The sequence below is a fragment of the Sphaerodactylus townsendi genome, linkage group LG10, assembly GCF_021028975.2.
Source record: "Sphaerodactylus townsendi isolate TG3544 linkage group LG10, MPM_Stown_v2.3, whole genome shotgun sequence".
Classification (NCBI taxonomy): domain Eukaryota; kingdom Metazoa; phylum Chordata; class Lepidosauria; order Squamata; family Sphaerodactylidae; genus Sphaerodactylus; species Sphaerodactylus townsendi.
The window spans coordinates 11,976,509-11,995,244 of record NC_059434.1 but is presented as its reverse complement, the minus strand read 5'-3'; the positions used below and the strand labels follow the sequence as shown (position 1 = coordinate 11,995,244).

Here is an 18,736-nt window from a genome sequence, read left to right as displayed (position 1 = left end):
TAATAAAGGATTTGTTTAAGTTTCCCATTAAGCCAACCCACACATCTGCCAGGGAGAATGTAAGTGTTTACATAGATGTAGAAAAAAGAATATTATTCATTTAACTCTTTTCTTCCCTTTATTTTTGGTATATGTATGCATTTAGATGTAGATTCCTTGGTGTTACATTAGTGCTGCTTCAAACAACGTTTTTGGGAGTCAGCACGGAAATACAATCTGAACAACACCCTCTTGCCATTTGCCTGGCAGGCAAACCCATCAAGTAAACAAAAGACCTTTTGGATTTACAAATTTATAAGATTAAGGTGTGTCAGGGCCATTGGAAGACAGCACCCTACTTTCCCATTGGACTATTTGAACTTCCATTCACGAAACCTCAAGCTCCATTGGATTATTTGAACTTCCCATTGACAGAATCTCAAGGCGCGGATCTTCAGAAAGAGGGTGCAACCTTGCAGTTCCCCCTGTTATCAGCATACCAGGAAGAGACTTTCCTTTCCCTTTTGTCTTCGCTGCGATTGCCCAACGCTCTTGAGATTAAGCCAGCAGTAAAAATCAGCAGGGACCCATTTATAAATCTCTAGGAATTCTCATATTGTGTTCTTAATGTTTCCTTTTGTTGTGACCTGTTTGTATTATGTGGCAGGGGACTGCCCCCTTCCTTGCTTGTACTATGGGGTTGGGGACTGCCCCCTTTCCTCTTTTTTTGGTGAAAAACTGTATCAAAGGTGTGTGCTTCGCTCTGCCCAGCGCAGTGCTTGCCTGGAAGGAGCTTAAAATCACAATAAAGAACCTCTGCCTCTGCATTTGCTCATTGCTGCCAAAGCTGAAATCACTCTGAAATCACTTTAAAAATTACCAGGGCGGCTGTTAATACTCTGACCTTCCCTTCAGCACTGCCAATGGAGAGGTGGCTTGGAACTTGTTATGATGGGGCCTTATGGGCTTCACCACGGTTTTGGCCGGTGTAACTTTGTACTTGCAAAAATGGGCATTCCCAGGCCAAAAGGGCTTGGGGAGCTAATGCTAACCCCACCCCTAGGCATGGCCTCTTTGGTGTTGGAGCCAGGCCCTCTGCCTGGGCTGTGTCCCTATCATAGCTGTTCCAATACCCCTCGTTCTGCCTCTGCACCACTCCCTGGCATCAGTGTATTTGCCCCTGCACTGGAATTTGTGCCACTTGCCCTGGTGCTGAAATAACGATGCTTCCACAGCACTTTTGGCCCTCCTCTGTGGATTGTGCCATAAAACAACAATTAAACAAAACACATGATTGAAACACATAAACAGGAAGGAGGGTCATTGAGAGAATGCCATCTATATTTTGACAGTGGTGAAATAAAGGCAGGGATGTGAGAGGCCAGCTCTCCCATTAAACAACTGCTTGGGATTGCACAAAGATGGTAGTGCCAATACATTGTGTGGGCTTGGCTTGCGCCCACCATCATCAACTAGAAAGACAATCATTGAAGGTGATAGATGTGCCCTGTTGAGGATGCCAAAATACCTTGACCCATCCATGGGCCAGTCTACAGAGGAGTGGCACTGCTTTCCCCCTCCCTTTTAGGGCACTATCATCTATACATTCTTGGCAAAGTGAGCATCTACTGGCAGTGGACCCAGTTAAGGAAATAGTAGTTTATTTGGGAACTGCTGTAACTGGAGGAAAAGAGAGATAGTTAATGCTCTCACTCCATGATAGGGTGGGAGGCGAATTTCTGAAAAGAAGGAAAGAGCATTAGAATAGCATTCTGGGGGCACACAAAGTAATGTTTTTTAGCAGAAGGAAGATGACAAAATATAGCTTTCCACATATCGCCCCCTGCAGGAGCTTCCTTTCTCCTTGTACACCAGACAGCACATATTTCTACTGTGCAGCACTTGCCTCTTACAAGTTTTCTTTCTGCTAATAGGAAAGGGCAATGTAACATATTGGGGATCTGGGCAATGTAATCTGGGCAATGTAACATATTGGGGATAACCCTCTTCTATTTCTCCCTTGACCAGGAAACACTGGTCAAGGGAGGCACTGTTAAGGGCTCTGGAGAGAAACAGTGTTCTTTTCATAAAAAGATGACCTGAAAATCTTCTGCAAAACTGGAACGTATGATTTACTAAATATGCTAAAAAATGAGGGTTTAAAAAATATTCTATCTCATTAGAGAGAGCATATAAAGGCTCATTCCGCACATGCAGAATAATGCACTTTCAAACTGCTTACAGTACTCTTTGAAGCTGTGCGGAATGGCAAAATCCACTTGCAAACAGTTGTGAAAGTGGTTTGAAAATGCAATATTTTGCGTGTGCGGAAAGGGCCAAAGGCTTTGTGTGTTTGAAACAGGCTCTGGGAATTGTGAAACATATTGACGTGTGTGATTTAAGTCAGATTGGGGATGGGAGAATACATTCCCAAATGAAACAAGTTCCTATGTCTGAAATCCTAAATGCATGAACTAAGTAGTAAATGTCATTAAATTCAATGGGACTCACTTCTGAGAAAACATGTGTAGGATAGTGCTGAGGGGGTAGCCATGTTGTCTGCAGTAGGACAGCTGGGCTCACTGCCACTGGCCCCTTAGAAAGCAACAAGATTTTCAGGGTATGAGCTTTCACAAGTCAAAGGCCTTTTACGCACAGGGCTTCTCCACGCAGCAAGCCAACCTTCTAGTCGGGGCAGTTTTTCAATTACGCAGCATATTAACTACATTATCCAAGTGTGATTTTCACTTATGCAATGGCCCCAGTGCTGCTGCACTTTTGATGGGCGAAAGCACAGATCTTCCTGATTTGGGCAAACCACAACTTTTTCTTCCAATTTGCTAGGAGTCTGACCCTGCACAAGTGCACGATGCCTGCCTCGGGTTCATTGTACTCCTTTGTTCCCACTTTCCCTCTCCCATGATGCCCTTTGCCCAGTAAGGAGGGGGCATTATTTGGCTTCCCTTGCACTTTTGGCATCAGCAACCAATACAAGGGTCGTGCAGATGCATTCGTTCAACTGTATACTGTATTGTGGTTGATTTTAAATAATATTTATATTGTTGAGTTTTATCGTGTTATAAGCCACCCTGAGCCCTTTGGGGGAGGGCGGCCAATAAATCGAAAGTATAATAAACAAACACACACACACACACACACATACATTTATTTTTTTCAAAAAGTCCTATGATCAATGTCACTGGAACTACCGGTAGGCAGAAACCCAGGTCATCAAAAGTCGAATCCCTTGCAGAAAGTAATTGCTGCCCCACAACAGATGTCAGGAAAAAGGCAAAGGAAAAGTGGGGAAAGGGAAGTGGGTAATTGATCTCCTGATGCCCTGAGGGAGAAAGCTTCAAACAAAACGACTTTAAACCTAGGTGTTCTACTAAGACTAGGTGAATGTAGCAGGATTCTTGCAATTGGTAGAGGAGAAAAAGGTTTCTTAAAATACCTGTGACTTAAAGTTTCTGATTTTAACAATTCATAGACACTAGAAGCACAGACATGAGCTTGGCAACAGAGCTGTAGAGCCTTCTGTTCGATAGGAGGCAATCACACATTTTTGTTCAAACCCCTGCCTAGGGAGAAGGGCCAGCTACACCCTGCAGAGTAACAGCTCAGACAGTGGCGAAATGGGAGGGGCCAATAACATAGTTCGAAAGTGAATGCAAGCTTAGGTTTCATTTTGGTTGTGACTTTACTGACAGCACTTAATTGCATAACTAGAAAAAATGAACTTTTCCAGTACTTGTGTAGTTAAAAGCTTTACTCAAATGTCCTGGATGTGAACGAAAGAACCTTTTTCCTCATTTGACCAGTCAACTATGTAATAGCTCATTTGTTCTGGAACTAATCTGACATAAGAACATGAGAATCAGTGGTCCATTTAGTCCAGCAAACTGTTCTACGTGGCAACCAAGCAGTAACTCTGGAGGGTCAACAGGGTATAGAAGCTGGACCTCCTAGCACTGGTACACAAATATATTACTAGCACATCCCACTTCCTTTTCTCAAGAGACATCTGTTTACAGATGTCAGACAATGTAAATGCAAATAAAAGAGTGGGGGAAACATTCCGCTGCCAGTGACAGAGTGTGAGGGAACTGCGCCTGGGGCACAACCTGCCCATGTGCCACTGCCCCGTCCCCAGCCTGTTCCCGCCCCACCCCTGGGAGGGTGGCTCCAGGGGGCAATTTTCTGCCCCCACGTGATGCCAATGGTGTCTGCCCAGGGCGCAGTGCCCCCCACCCCACCCCACCGCAGCTTTGCCACTGTCCTGGGTATTTACCAATAAAGGCTGTAGTACTTCAGCAGGAGAGTCTGGAAGGCTATGGGGGGAAGCTGCTGAACTGGAATTCATATGTGCATTTGATATTGTCAAAGGTAGGTGGGGCTGAGAGAGCTCAGAAGAAGTGAGACTAGCTCAAGGTCACTCAGCTGGCGTGTGTGGGAGCGTACAGGCTAATCTGAATTCCCCAGATAAGCCTCCACAACTCAAGTGGCAGAGCAGGGAATCAAACCCGGTTTTCTCCAGATTAGAGTGCACCTGCTATTAACCACTATGCCATTGCTGTTTTTATCTTTTACCACACCCCTTACCTACTCAATCAGTCCTTCTCTGGCAGTTTTTATCAGCCAGGGAGGTCAAGAACATAGGTGGTAGGATGACCTTGGGAAGGTGGAACAGAGATGTGATGCCATAGAAGCTGACCATGTCATTTCTCCAGGGCAGCTGATCTCTGCAATCTGGAGATCAGATATTCCAGAATTCCAGGTCATACCTGTAGGCCAGGAACCTCATGTCTGGCTCTGCTGTAAACTTTTTGAATTAGAGTCTGAACTAAAATAATTTCAGACATGTGGCCACTACCTGGTCACGTACAGAATCACACAACTATACTTGATACTTTATTTATAGCTCCTTCTGTAATTCTCCCCCATCAAGTTAAATCACACTAAGCTGTTTTCTTCCAGCTTTCCATTAAAATTTTCTTTTCTAAGTTAATTACAACCAATTCAGAACCCATCAGGCAAAATGTTTCATTACGTCCATTTATTCCAACATGCATTACTTTGCTCTGAAAAACATTGTAATCCCATTGATCTGCCTAGGCTGAAAGGTATATAATGATCTCCGGGAGGGTTGCATTAGATGATTGCTGGATATCACATCACTCATCTCTTTAAATATCTGTTAATTGCAGCCAAGGAGAAGCACTTAGGTATTTGGGGAGGTACTTTTGAAAAACTTTCCTGCTTTAAAAAAAAAAGTAAATTGTCCCTTTCAAAGTCGCTACATATCCTGGATTCTGAATTGAAAATACTAGTGCTCTGGTAGGATATATATATATATTTATATCTCACTGTTCTGCCTAAATAGCATCAAAAAGGAAGTCTTTCCTTGAGAGCTTGGAATGAGATGTTGCTCAAGGTGATCAGTTTAAAAAAAGTCTCTATTTGACAAGCATGACATATATCATCCTGCAGGGGGCAGTGTTACACCTCCTTTTCAACCTTTTCACGGAACAACAAAGCGACATTTCTAACGTGTTCACACTGGCACATCTGAGGTTTGGGAAGGAGGCAACCAACATCAAATGTGATGTAACTGTACTACTGTACTTCTGCTTCTCTAGCATTATTCAGATTGTTATTCAAATGATTTAATGGCTAGTATGTCCCAGAGCACTTTGCAACAGAAAGCTTTAACTCACATGGTGTGTTAAATGTATAAAATGTATTTGATATATTGCAGCTAACCAATTCTACAGTAAACTTCTTGCTTATACATGCACATTCCCTGGTCTGCAACTAATTTTCAACCTCTGTACTCTGATGTGATCAAGGATTGGAGGGCCAATTACATTGCTTCCACCCACCCCATCAAAGTCCGGAGACAGCCAAAGACCTTTTAATCGCCCTCTCTCCCAGTGAGAGCTATGGTGTAATAGTTAAGGTGCTGGACTAGGATCCAGGAGTCATGGGTTGAAATCTCAGTATGATATGGAAGCTTGCTGAGTATTCTTTGGGCCAATCACCCCCTCTCTCAGCCTAACCTACTTCACCAGGTTGTTGCAAAGAGAAAATGATAGAGAAAACCATATATCCCACTGAGTTTACTGCAAAAAGGTGGGATAAAAATGAACCAAGCTTCATTTATACCCTGCTCCCCATCCCCTTGGGGACCTATTCTCCTCTCCTCTTTTTTATTCTCAAAAAGACTAGGTATATAAAATATGTCATAGAAAAACAAGAAGAGTTTGGATTCATTTATACCTTGCTTTTCTCTCCTGTAGGAAGACTCAAAGGGGCATACAAACTCCTTTCCCTTCCTCTCCCCACAACAGACACCTTGTGAAGTAGGTGGGGCTGAGAGAGTTCTGAAGAACTGTGACTAGCCCAAGGTCACCCAGCAGGGTTCATGCGTAGGAGCAGGGAAACAAATCCAGTTCACCAGATAAGAGTCCTCTATTCAGGCGGAGGGGTGGGAAATCAAACCTGATTCTCCAGATTAGAGTCCATCTACCCTTAGCCACTGCACCATGTTGGCTTCATCACACTGTGTAGTAGGCTGAGAGTGACTGGCCCAAGGTCCAACAGTAAGCTTCCATGGCAAAGTAAAGATTCCAGCATGGGTCTCCTCAAATTCTAGTCCCACACTCTGGTCAGACAGTGTGAACAGCAGTAGAAGTTTGAGACAGAGCCCTTCTTAACAGCATATTTGTTATTCCCTACTCATTTCTCTGTGCCTTTACCTGAACAACGGAGCAAAACGCTGAGGTGCATATTCAGGGAGAGGCTCTGCCAGAACTTCCCTTGCAGTTCACACTGCAGAAGAGGAGGCTAAACAATTATTTGTCTGTGTCTCAGCTTACAAAAACAGGGCTGCACAGGAATATGAATAGGATTCTCGGGATCAAGGACTGTGTTGGTGCCAAATGGGAAGCCACTGTGGTCAGCTTTGGGCTTGGACCTCCAGTTTCCCATATCTATTATGTCTGGGGATGTCTTCTCTTTTTCCTTTGCAATGGACATTGTTACTAATTAAACATTTATTGGTATTTGAGCGATTTCTCTTGGGTATTACTTTTCCCCACAATGCCCAATTTTACTTGCACTTTTTGTACATAAGGATTCAGTTACCATTTATATATTGCTGTAAATGTTGAAAATGCACAGGAGATGCACCCATGTAGACCTCAAGCTGATGTGAACCCAGTAAAAGATGTTGGGTATTACAACGAGGAAGTAGTTCAAAACATAGAAGTCTGAGGCTCATTCCAGGCTTATTCAAGTGGGACCATAATATGATTGGATGTTGTGTTTGAACTATGTCAGTGTGTTTTGAAACTCATTGTTGGAGATTGTGCTATTGTGCTTTATTTACTACTATACAGGAAAATCTAGAAAGTAAATAATTATAATAGCATTCTATTCAACAGTGTTTGGGTCCTATCAGTGTGCTTTAAAGTCTTGAGTTGGTAGACTGGACTGTGAAACCTCAGACTGGAATGTGCCTCACACTGTGTCACATGTTTTAGCCAATATCACAGCATGTATACATTTCTGCAACTGGTAGAAGGTCTGCCCCAGAATGACAAACTGTGACAAGAGATGTCTTTTAAAAGCATGTCATACTAGATAGTCCCCTAACAGTTTCTTTTAAAGTGAGAAATTAACAATGCAATGTAACAAAAAGTCATACCCTCACAAGTGTATATTGAATATTTCACTGTAAAATGAACAATGCAATGTAACAAAAAGTCATACCCTCACAAGTGTATATTGAATATTTCACTGTAAGTTCCTGAAGTGCACAATGCTAATATGACAGAGATACATTTCAGGACAAAGAGGTTGCAAGCAACACTATTTTTTCAATGTATTGTCGAAGGCTTTCAAGGCCAGATTCAACTGGTTCTGGTGGGTTTTCTGGGCTGTGTGGCCGTGGTCTGGTGGATCTTGTTCCTGACGTTTCGCCTGCATCTGTGGGTGGCATCTTTAGAGATGTATCACAGAGGGAAGTATGTTACACACTGTGTCTGTTGTAACAAACTTCCCTCTGTGATACACCTCGGAAGATGCCACCCACAGATGCAGGCGAAACGTCAGGAACAAGATCCACCAGACCACGGCCACACAGCCCAGAAAACCCACCAGAACCACTATTTTTTTCAGTTTTATAAGTTTACAGTTAAACAGTAAGTTGCAGGCATCACTTGGGACAATGAAAAGATAGTCTGGGAAAACAATATTAACAAGAATTAGGATGAGAGTAATATGACAAGGAGATACGTAGAGATAGTAGCAATAATCTTATCCAGATGCCTAAGCTTGCCTGATCTTATCAGCTCTCAGAAGATAAGCAGGGTCAGCCCTAGACTAGTTAAGACTTGAATAAGAGACCATTAAGGATGTCCAGTTGGATGACAGACCATTAAGGATGTCTTGCTATGCAGAGATAGGCAACAGCAAACCACCTCTGCTGGTCTCTTGCCTTGAAAACCCAATTGGGGTACGCTGTAAGTCAGCTGTGACTAGAGAACACTTCACTCACAGATCTAGGAAATCAGCTTTTCCTTTGCCCATTCACTAAAAGCATGAATGCCATTAAAGCAGACAATCCTAGATAGCTAGACAGAACTCTGGAGGATATAGCAGTTCAGTATAGCTTGATGTGTTTGGTCACACTGAAATACATGGGATGAAGCAGTCATAACCGGTATGGAACCAAATCCTTAGAAGTTTGGAAACTATATGGAATTTTGGCATTTGTCTCCAAAACCTGAATAATTCTAAATGTATTGAAATCAATGAGCTTAAAAGGGGTTTAACTGTTGTGGGTTGAACTGCAAGCAGATGAAAAACATACAGTACTTCACAAACCTGTTCATTCTTGTCAGGATCTGTCCCAGGAAAGGTAACCATTCTTGTTTGCTCTTGCAATGCAACCCAATTCTTAAATTTCCATGTGGTTCAACATTGTTCTGAAATGGAGTGGAACAGTACATTACTTTGATCACACCCTGATCTTGATCGCACAGGGTTGCTTGATCTCAGCAGGGTCGTCCTGGTTAAGTCTTGGATGGGAGATTACCAAGGAAGTCCAGGGTTGCTATGCAGATGCAAGCAATGGCAAACTGGCTCTGAACAGCTCTTGCCGTGAAAATCCTACGGGGTCAACATAAAACAGCTGCAACTTGAAAGTGGCAAAGAAAAATAGCGATTGCGGTCTTCTAGGCACACAGAACTTGACTGCAGGTTGAGCCACAATATAACAATATATGTAGATATCTACTGAACGATCAGCACAACAGGTAATTTCTAAGCACACACAAGCAGCTAACTGAAGGTAGGTTGTACTGATACTGTCTTGAGCATTTTGGAGAGCTGAAGGAGTCATACAAAACAAATGCCCTAATTCAAGAGAGAGTTTTTGACATGGTTGTGAATGAATTTTATTACATTTTACTGCAGCAGCTTGTTGTCAGACGTCTTTGACTTTTGAATACCATGCGTGTATTGAAAATGATGGTTCCACACACGGGATTTGGAAAATCATTCAAGAGGCACTCTCTTGTACAGACCATGTTCCCAAAAACAGACCTGAAACCAATACACGGGACTGCAGCGACATTCAGAAGCTCCCCAGAAGGCAGCGAAATCTAGTCTCTTTGGCTGGACAACACAACATTCTTCAAGAGCCATAAGGATTTTTCAACTCTAATTTTGATAATCCCATGAAAAACATAATTAGAGTGGAAAAATCCCGATGAGGTCACTTGAAGAATATTGTGTGGTCCAGCCATGCACGCTAGATTTCGGGGCCTTCTCAAGGGCTTCTGCATCATTGCTGTGGCCCTGTGTAAAGTTCCTTTAAACTAAACCTACAAGCCACTTATAAACGATGGGAGGTGTATTTTTCTTTTTAACCCCCTTAAAAATAACTTGAAGCGCGAGGGGAAGGAAAGATGTACAAACATGTCTCACATCACTATCTGAACCGGGAGAGACACTTTCGTTTTCTCTTGCTTCCTCAGTGGCGTCCCGAAGCCATTTTGAAAAGGTCCCATTCTCTCCATTCGAGCTGGGTGAAAGTATCTTCTGGGTGAATGGGAGCAAGAAGAAAACACCACAACCGTTTTAAACAACCAACAACCAACAACACCACAACATTGCAATTGAGAAGCCTGCAGGCTGTCGAAGCACCACCCAAACAGCCCGAAAGTGGTGCCTCTACCTGAGGCGGGAGAGCGGCAAAGCGGGTCTTATTAGCCCCTTTGCGCAAATCAGCATCAGGGCGGCGCGTGTGTTGCAGGATCGTGCCTGACACCTCACACAATAGGGCAGGCTGGCATCACAACTGACACAACCACAACCACCCCGCCCTCCCCTACAGTCTGTGGGTATTAGGGTGCCCGGATTCATTGCACCCTCCATGTTTTTAAGAATAAACTGCAGGAGGGAAGGGGGCAACCCGTCTCAAGGGGTGGGGGAAGGGCTCCCTCTTCCCCTCAGGTGTGAGGGGGCGAAGCCGCCAATGCCCTCCCTTGAGAGGGCGCGACGGTTGCTGCCTCCGCGCCTCCCTTCCCCGCCCGCTTTGATTCTGGTTGCTCCGAAGCGATAAGAAGCAGCAGGAGCCTCCCCTTCTCCCCTACACACACATATAAATATATTTAAATCTTTTCTCTGACGAGAAGGAAGAGGCCGGCTCCCGGGCGTCACAACGCGCATGCGCGGCAGAGGCGCCATTTTGGCAGGGCCGCGGATTCACCCAGCGGGAGCAGCGGCGGCCGCGGTGGCGGAGGCGACGGGCGGCGGCGCAGGAGCTCGGCCCGGCTCGGAGGCGGCATCAGCGGCCCGAGGTGGGGCGGGTCGGCGAGGCCCGCTGCGGAGATGGCCAACATCGCGGTGCAGAGGATCAAGCGGGAGTTCAAGGAGGTGCTGAAGAGCGAGGAGGTCAGGAGGCGCCCCTGTTCAGTGGTGGGGAGGGGGGTGGGAGGAGGCGTCCCTCTCAGGTTCCCCCCTCCTCCATATTCCCCTTCCTTTTTGGCCACAGCCGGGGCTAGGACATTGGGGTGGGTGGGGGTCGCTTCTGCTTCATTTTCCCGGGTGGTGTTTATCCTTCAGGTGAAATAGGCCTTGGACTGTGCATGGGAATAAGGGGGGGGGGGTGTCTTGAGGGGCTTATGTTTTTGAGGGTTGCGGGGCGGGATCGCTCACTGGGGAAGGAAGAGCTGTTGAGAAAGATCCTGACTGAGAGGAACCTCGGCGGGGGGTGGGGGTGGGGGTGGGGAGAAGGAGCCTTTGCACACCCCTTCCTTCTTAAATAGCTCATCTCTGTCCCATCTAGGCCCAACCAAGAGAAATAGCCGATTCACACGTGCATTTCAAAAGCACTTGGGTCATTGGGTTGATGCACGTTACCATCATTTCACATGCTCTTGTATGTGTCTGATGTAAATGTTGCTACTGCTTTTCCAGTTAGGAGAGTTACCTCCGCTGCTTTGCCACTGGCTTGGTACTGGCCAGTACTTCCCTGCCACTAGATTTAGTTACCTCTGCTCATTTGCCCCTGCTGTGATGCTAGCCAATACGGCCCTGTCACTAGATTTGAGGCAGTCTCCTTGGTGTTCTTTCACCATAGGTCAGTACCATTTCTTTTATGTCTGGATCCCTTTCGTGATAAGAGTGGAGGAAAGCACTTGTTTTTCTGGGAAAGTTTTAAAATGAAAATTAGCGTGGCATGCACCATTACCCTGTTGTCGGAAAATAAAAACTGCTTTGAATATCCACAACAGTGGACTGGTTATTTAACTTAGAAGGGCTGCGTGGGCTCAGTTCCTGGTGGACTGCTGGTGACTAAGCACAAGGAGAGCTAGTTGCTCTGCCATTGTTTCAAGAGCCATTCAACTCAAACCTGGTCAGTGGTGTCAATGATGTATGTCATCTCGCACATTCTTGTGTGCCTCCTGTTGGTGGCAGCGCAAGAGGAGGCTACTGCTGAGCTTGATGTTCTTTGGCAGTTGCTGGCCATGTCTAAGCAGAGTGGCCCTTCACAGGGCTGACTTGTGGTGTTATGGGGATGACTTATCTGGGTTTGCTTCTGAGCTCTTTTAACTTGTACGTCTACTCCTGAACATCACCATTGGTTAGAGCAGCCATTCTCAACCAGGGTACCGTGAGCATGTCCCAGGGGTACCGCGGCAACACTATCACCCCTCCCCCCTCATTTTTGTGGTGTCCCCCACTGGCGCCAGCAAGGACATGGAGCTGGCCCATGGGGCAGGGCCTGCCACGAGGTCAGCAGCCACCCCCCCCCCCCCGTGCTTCCCTTCACCCTGGGAGGGGAAGGTGGGGTGTGTGGCAAGCAGGGACAATGGGAGGGGAAGGTGGAGGGTGGTGGCAGGGGCACTGTGAGATATGAAGAGTGAGGTCAAGGGTACCCTGACCTCAAAAAGGTTGGGAAACACTGGGTTAGAGGGGAAATATGAACTTTTCATAATATGGATGAGACTGGCACATTTTCCCTTAACCTTGTCAGTTTTGCCTGAGAACTGAGAAGGGGTAAGCCAAAGGAAATTGTCCTGTGTAGCGGACACACACACACACACACACACACACACACACACACACACACACACACACACACACACACACACACACACACACACACACACACACACAAACACACACACACGAAAAGTAGTGGTGGAGGAATAAAAATGTGTTTTGTATATACCTGATGATAGGTGATTCAAATCTACAGGAAGGTTGAGATGTGATTGTAAATCTGTCTTGCTGAATGGCGACCTATGGTTTTTGTAAGTCCCCGTGTATAAAATTGTGTTTTTGTTTTTCATATGTGCACACCAACAACAGGGGAGGAGCTCAAAAACGTTACAAGTGACTTGTGTAAAATGTCATGCTGTGTGAATAAGGATGCTTTGGGTGGCTATTTATTTAAAGCTGGTGTTCTCATTTTTGTTAAGAATTGTGAGTTTAAATATTGGTGGCAGACACAAAAGGCGCGAGAGCAGTTATTTTACACAAAAATGGAATTGGATAAGTGGATGTGGCAGAAATGTCAGACAGAGGGTATGTAGTAATGTATTTTTCTGTTTGGAAACAGTCTCTTGTGGGGGGGGGGAAATGTAAACTTCAATAGCTTATCTTTAAATATTTTTTTTAAATAATGGACCTTTATTTTATTCTGCCTTTTTCTGATAGCGTTGTCACTATCACCATCCTGAACATGCTTGTCAGGAGCAGGTTCTGCAGATATTCAGTGTGACTGGGGGCCACAGTATCTGAAGCAAATCTATTCCTGTTAGAGTATGTATTCAACAAGAGACTGCAGTTAATATCAGCACCCTCCTGGGAATGTCTGCACTATGTGTACATTGTTATTCATGTTTTTTGTATTTGCACTTTACATTGTTAAAAAAAACGGTCATGTGTGAAATAGCCTAAAGGGGCGGTTTTTCCACTGGCTTGACCCTGCCAGTGGTAAGCTTTGTTGTGTAATGCTTAATGTTTATGTTGAAACTGTTGATGTGCAAGAGCTTAATTTTGACTGCACTGTTTGTCAGTGGTGTGTTTTCCACATACTTCCTGACCTGTATAGTGATGACAAAATAAGCACTTGAGCCCCAACTAATTAAACCAGCCTTTCAGAATTAATTACGTGTTCCCCGAAACAAAACAAAGCACTCTTCAGCATCCCTCATAAGGTTAAGGGTAGTGCAGCATAGTAGATTGAGTTGGATTTGGACCAAGGTGACCTGTATTGAAGTCACCAGTCATTGGTCAGTTGTTGGGCAGACCAGAGCTAGTCATATTGCCAGTAATAGCGGCTTCAAATAGAATGTCTTTAAATTTAGAAACAGTCAGGATAAAATTGATAGGTTCAAATAGCCATATTGTTCCTGTCCTGTTTGTCACAACGATTAGACGGTTTTTCTACGAAATATTAAACTAAATGTTGAACCTCGAAAGATGGTCTGACAGTTTAAAAAAAAAAGAGAAGGATTTATAGGATTTTCCCCCTTGAGGTTGTAAGCGATGAATTCTGTTACTTAATGTAAATAAAAAGAAAATGCTGTTGAATTATCCTAGAAAATGTGAAAGGTTGTTTTTACAGCTGCTGTGCATATGGAGCTCTAGTTTTACTTTCAAATTTTACTTGTGTGATGGTGACAAAATGAAGGCCTACATCAAAGTTCATGCATGTGCAACAGCGTGATGACCAGCGTCATTATCTTCTTTATACAATAAATTGTCACGTAATTATAATTTACATCAGTTGTACAGTTTTAGAGATGCGGCCATGAGTATATAAGCTGATAAGCTCTTTACTGCTGTGATGTAGACTTCATAGTGACTTTTTGACTATAAAAGTTCTGTTAGATGACAGTATGCTTTAAACTTTCCTAAACGTGTTAACAAGGGGTGTCCAACTCTGGCGCCCCAGATAGATGTTCATGGATTACGATTCCTGTCAGCCCCTACCAGCATGGCTAATTGGACTGATGGGAGTCGTAGTCCATGAACACCTGGGGCGCCAGAGTTGGGCACCCCTGCTATAGAGTATGTCCTTTGTTTTATTTAATTACTTTAAATCACAGTGAATGTCTGAATTCCAGAGAGGGCTTACAGATCCTGACCTGTCTTAGATTTTCAGACATTTACCAGATCATTGTATCATTAAGTAGTGTCACAGTTACTTATCATTGCGCATAATGTCCACTCATTGAAACACTTGTTTTATGTGTTGGGAGACAATGGAAAGCATCATTACTTTTTAATGATAAAGTTCAAGTGTTAACCTTTTCCCCATATTGAACACTCAGTAATAGTTATTGTAAGGACTTTGAGAAAATTTGTGTGAAATGCTTTAAATGAGCTATATAAATACTAGTATGCATAACTGCATTTATTTATACATTGTTTTCGTATATGTATGAGTTTTTATATGTCTGTTACAAATGTTAGTCCAGGATGGGTTGATTTAAATAAAATGAACGCTACTTATTTAAATTAGTCTCTTTTTTCTTAATGAAGTAAGGTTTCTTAATAGCATTTCATATATTCCTTTGCTAACCGATTAACTGGTCTTTAAAAACATATTAATTTACAACTGAAAAGAGCACTTATGTAGGACAACTACTTTTCTCCAGGTTGCTATTTTCTGTTTCATTAATTAGTTCTGATCCTGTCCTCACCTCAGAAACATAAGCTAGCAAGCCAAAAGTTTGAAACCCATGGGTCTAGGTATGCCTCTTCGTTTAGAGGCAGCTAAGGCTCCAGAACTTTCAACAACAAATAACTAGTTACTGGGCAGAACAGTTTATTTTCATTTTTAAAAATTTGTTCTTGTTTGTCCGGTAAATATGCATAATTTGAGAACTGAGGAAATTGTTGTGCTCAGGTACTTAAAGAGGACTAAATAACAGAAGATCATTCACGTGAACACAAGGTTTCATCCTTCTAAGGAGAGATGGAAGCCAAGGGTTGCTTGTGATATTTCTGCCACTCCTCCCCATTATCACAGCCAAAATTACAGTAGTGTATGACCTATTCTGTATTTAAAATACTTGACCTAAAAAGTTACGTTCCTTTGATTATTAATACAGAAAAGTTCTCTAATCCAGTCTTTTTAATGCAGGAATATTATTTCAGTTTTAAAATATAGATTTAACACACTTGTATTTACATTTAATTTTAGCCAAGTTATTGTTTTTTAAAAAAACAGAAATAGAAAATACTTAAAAGTATTTTGACAGCATATTTTTTAAATAAAATGGTAAGCTTAAAAATATTATTTTTATCCACCTGGTAGTACTTGACCTGCTGATCAGGGATATGTGTAAACCTTTGTTATGCTGGTAATGTAGCATGGATTAAATGTTTATATTATTTACCTCAAAGCTGGCTGCATGATTATAATATAGTTGTCCCAAGTCCAGGTGTGTTGCTGTATTTATTGTTTTCTCCACCTCCCACATGTTAAACCTTGAAGCCTGCTTCCCCACCCCAAAAAAGAACCAGTTTGAAAAGTAGCTTTGATAAATCCTGTGACATGCTTGTTGTCAGTTGTGTTTATACAGCTCTTTGTTGGGAGAGTTTAGCTGAGGCAGAGAAAAATCTGGAATCTATTAGTGGTGTCAGTAGGCACATAGTAGGACTTTACTTTTAAGTTTTTATAGGAGAGCGGTATTTTATAGGCAAATATAATAACATTTACTATACTATTTTGAGTACAGAAATGATTGAATTATTGTTGCAATAACCCAATTATCAGAATACTCAGAGAAGGTGTATTTCAGAGTCTTGTGCCTGGGCGTGTTCAGGGAGGTACAGCCGTAGGCATGTCAGATGTATATTTATACTTTAAGAACCATAAAGTATTTCAAGCGTAGTTGCTATCCTGCTCTCAATATCCTGACTCAAATGACAGAAAAGTCATAAATTTGCTTGAGCATCACTCTTTGTAGCTGAAGATATTCTAAGAGTTAAACAGCTAATTTTGATTTGAACTTCTTTACACTTCTGGCCAGTACTGGTTCTGGTTATAGTAAGAGTTACCTAGATGTGGCCAGGAAGCCTCAAGTGACACAGGCTGGAGGAATCTGATATACTGGGACCTGTGGGCCTCTGAATACTGTGTATGATACAGAGTGAGGCCTGCATTATTTTCAGTTCTTCTTGTCCTGTGTCCTATTCTGTGTCCCAATAGACTAGTATTGCCCCAGGATGATGGGAATTTTCAAAGCTTATAGAAGATGTTACAAGGAAGACTGTGTAATTCAAAACTGTTGAGGGAAGGACAAGCAGTAGGTTATGGTAAAATGGTGTGATCGGCTATTATAAAACACTATGGTCTTATAGATACCAATTTCTTCTTATAGGATACACTTGGAAACCCTGAATTTGGCAAATGATGTTTCCATCTCAAAGAGTCTGAACTGATATTGCTTCAAACTTTTGTGTAGGTTCAGTTTTTCCCATAAATAACTAGATCAGGGGTCTGCAACCCGTGACTCTCCAGATGTTCACGGACTACAAATCCCATCAGCCTCTGCCAGCATGGCCAGTTGGCCATGCTGGTAGGGGCTGATGGGAATTATAGTCTGTGAACATTTGGAGAGCTGCAGGTTGCAGACCCCTGAACTAGATGTTCTGTAAAGCTGAAATTGGGCTACCTGCCTGCAGTGTATTTAAATTGGTATAGCTTGTAGATGAGCCCTGAAAGAATGTGAGAATGTTAGTAGCAGGACAAGAATTATTTTTGCAAGAAGTCCATTTTGTTGTATGCTAAGAAATCTTAATTCCCCAATCCTGTTTTTGTTAGTGAACTGCTTCTTTGAATACAATATTTAGGCTCCTTTCCTTCATGTTCAGTCCAGGCAGTAGGAAGATAGGAGAAATTTATAATGATAAATTAAATTGTATTATTAATTGTAATAGGATTGAAGAGTAAACTCGACTCAGATGACAAAGATTTTTTGTTGCTTTTCTCTTTAGATCCTTTCTTTCTGGTGCCAACATGTTTTAGTCAGAGTGCCCTGAAATCAAAATGTGACATATGTGACTGAGATTTTTACAGCCAGGGATGTTCTTCAATCATAAAGTAGTAGTTTTAGACAAATTTTATTGCTTGTGGCCATAAGCCATTACAATTTCTTACAGCAGAATGAAATAGAATATAAAATAAAGGAATACGTTTAAAACATAATTACATAATTTAAAAACGTAATTACAATATCACATTATATAATAACAATTAAAATTTCAGAATTGTCCAATACCGTCAGCAATTGTTGTAACATATTTGGCCCTTATCATTTTGGTGGCCAGGGCAAGAAGTGAGGCATTATGAATAATGAAAAGATCATAATAAATAGTGCCTTCAAAGCTGCCGGACAAGCTTATGAAAACTGTAAATAGTTGCTTCAGTCATCCCATCTCAGAAATGCACGGCAAAAAGTATATCAGTGATAATGATAAGAACAGGGATACTTGGCTCAGGAACCCCAGGTGGAACCATATGCCACCTGGGGCTCTTCAAAGCCTTGTTCCCCAGTGTGACATGTGTCAGGAAAGTGGTTGAGGTTTTTGCACTATGGGACTTAAGGGTGGCAGATTGTCAGGTAGTTCCCATGTTGAAACAGTTCCTGCCAGAGTAATGGGTCACCTGAGAGCCTTCCTGAGATACAGACCTCATGCCAGGGATGGAAATAAATTTGGTGGTTTTGATTGATGATGATTGAGAATGTGACTCTATAGCAGCTTTGAGTGAATACTATTAGATAGGAGCATATTAAAAAAATAACAGTTCTCTTGGATCAGGCCATTGGTCCATGTAGTCTAATATCCTGTTTTACCTAATGGCTAACGAGTTGCCATGCAGGGCTAGCAAGCAGGACATAAAGGCCCACCACCATGTTGCCTCCTAGAATTGGGTTTCACTAGTTTCTGCCTCTGAATATGGAGGTTTACTCACTGAAACAAGTAACCGTTGATGAATCCTGTCCTCCATGAATCTGTCTATACTGAATTTAGAGACATCCATACTCATGGTCGTCACTAAACCAGCTGTCAGCAAATTCCACAGTTGGATTACTCATTGAGTTAGTAATGTTTTCTTTTGTCTGCCTTGTACCTATTGCCCATCAACTCAATTGACAGGCAGCAACGCAGGACCCCCCAACTTCCAGTAGTATGGGAAAAGAAGAAAAAACTTCCATTATCC

The 18,736-nt window shown here is 42.8% G+C and overlaps 1 protein-coding gene and 1 long non-coding RNA gene across 2 annotated transcripts in view; one reads left to right on the top strand and one right to left on the bottom strand.

Moving 5' to 3' along the window:
- Positions 1 to 8,170: 8,170 nt before the first annotated feature.
- On the bottom strand, positions 8,171 to 10,734 carry LOC125439809. The gene is made up of 3 exons (XR_007245587.1): positions 9,973 to 10,734; positions 8,869 to 8,969; positions 8,171 to 8,222 (listed from the first exon to the last, which is right to left on the bottom strand). It is a non-coding gene; the product is annotated as an uncharacterized LOC125439809 (long non-coding RNA).
- UBE2K (ubiquitin conjugating enzyme E2 K) overlaps positions 10,735 to 18,736 on the top strand; it is a 43,987-nt gene continuing 35,985 nt past the window's right edge. The window contains exon 1 of the mRNA XM_048509048.1: positions 10,735 to 10,941. Within this exon, the coding sequence (XP_048365005.1) occupies positions 10,879 to 10,941 (63 nt within the window). The 5' untranslated portion in view covers positions 10,735 to 10,878. The remainder of the gene's footprint in view (positions 10,942 to 18,736) is intronic.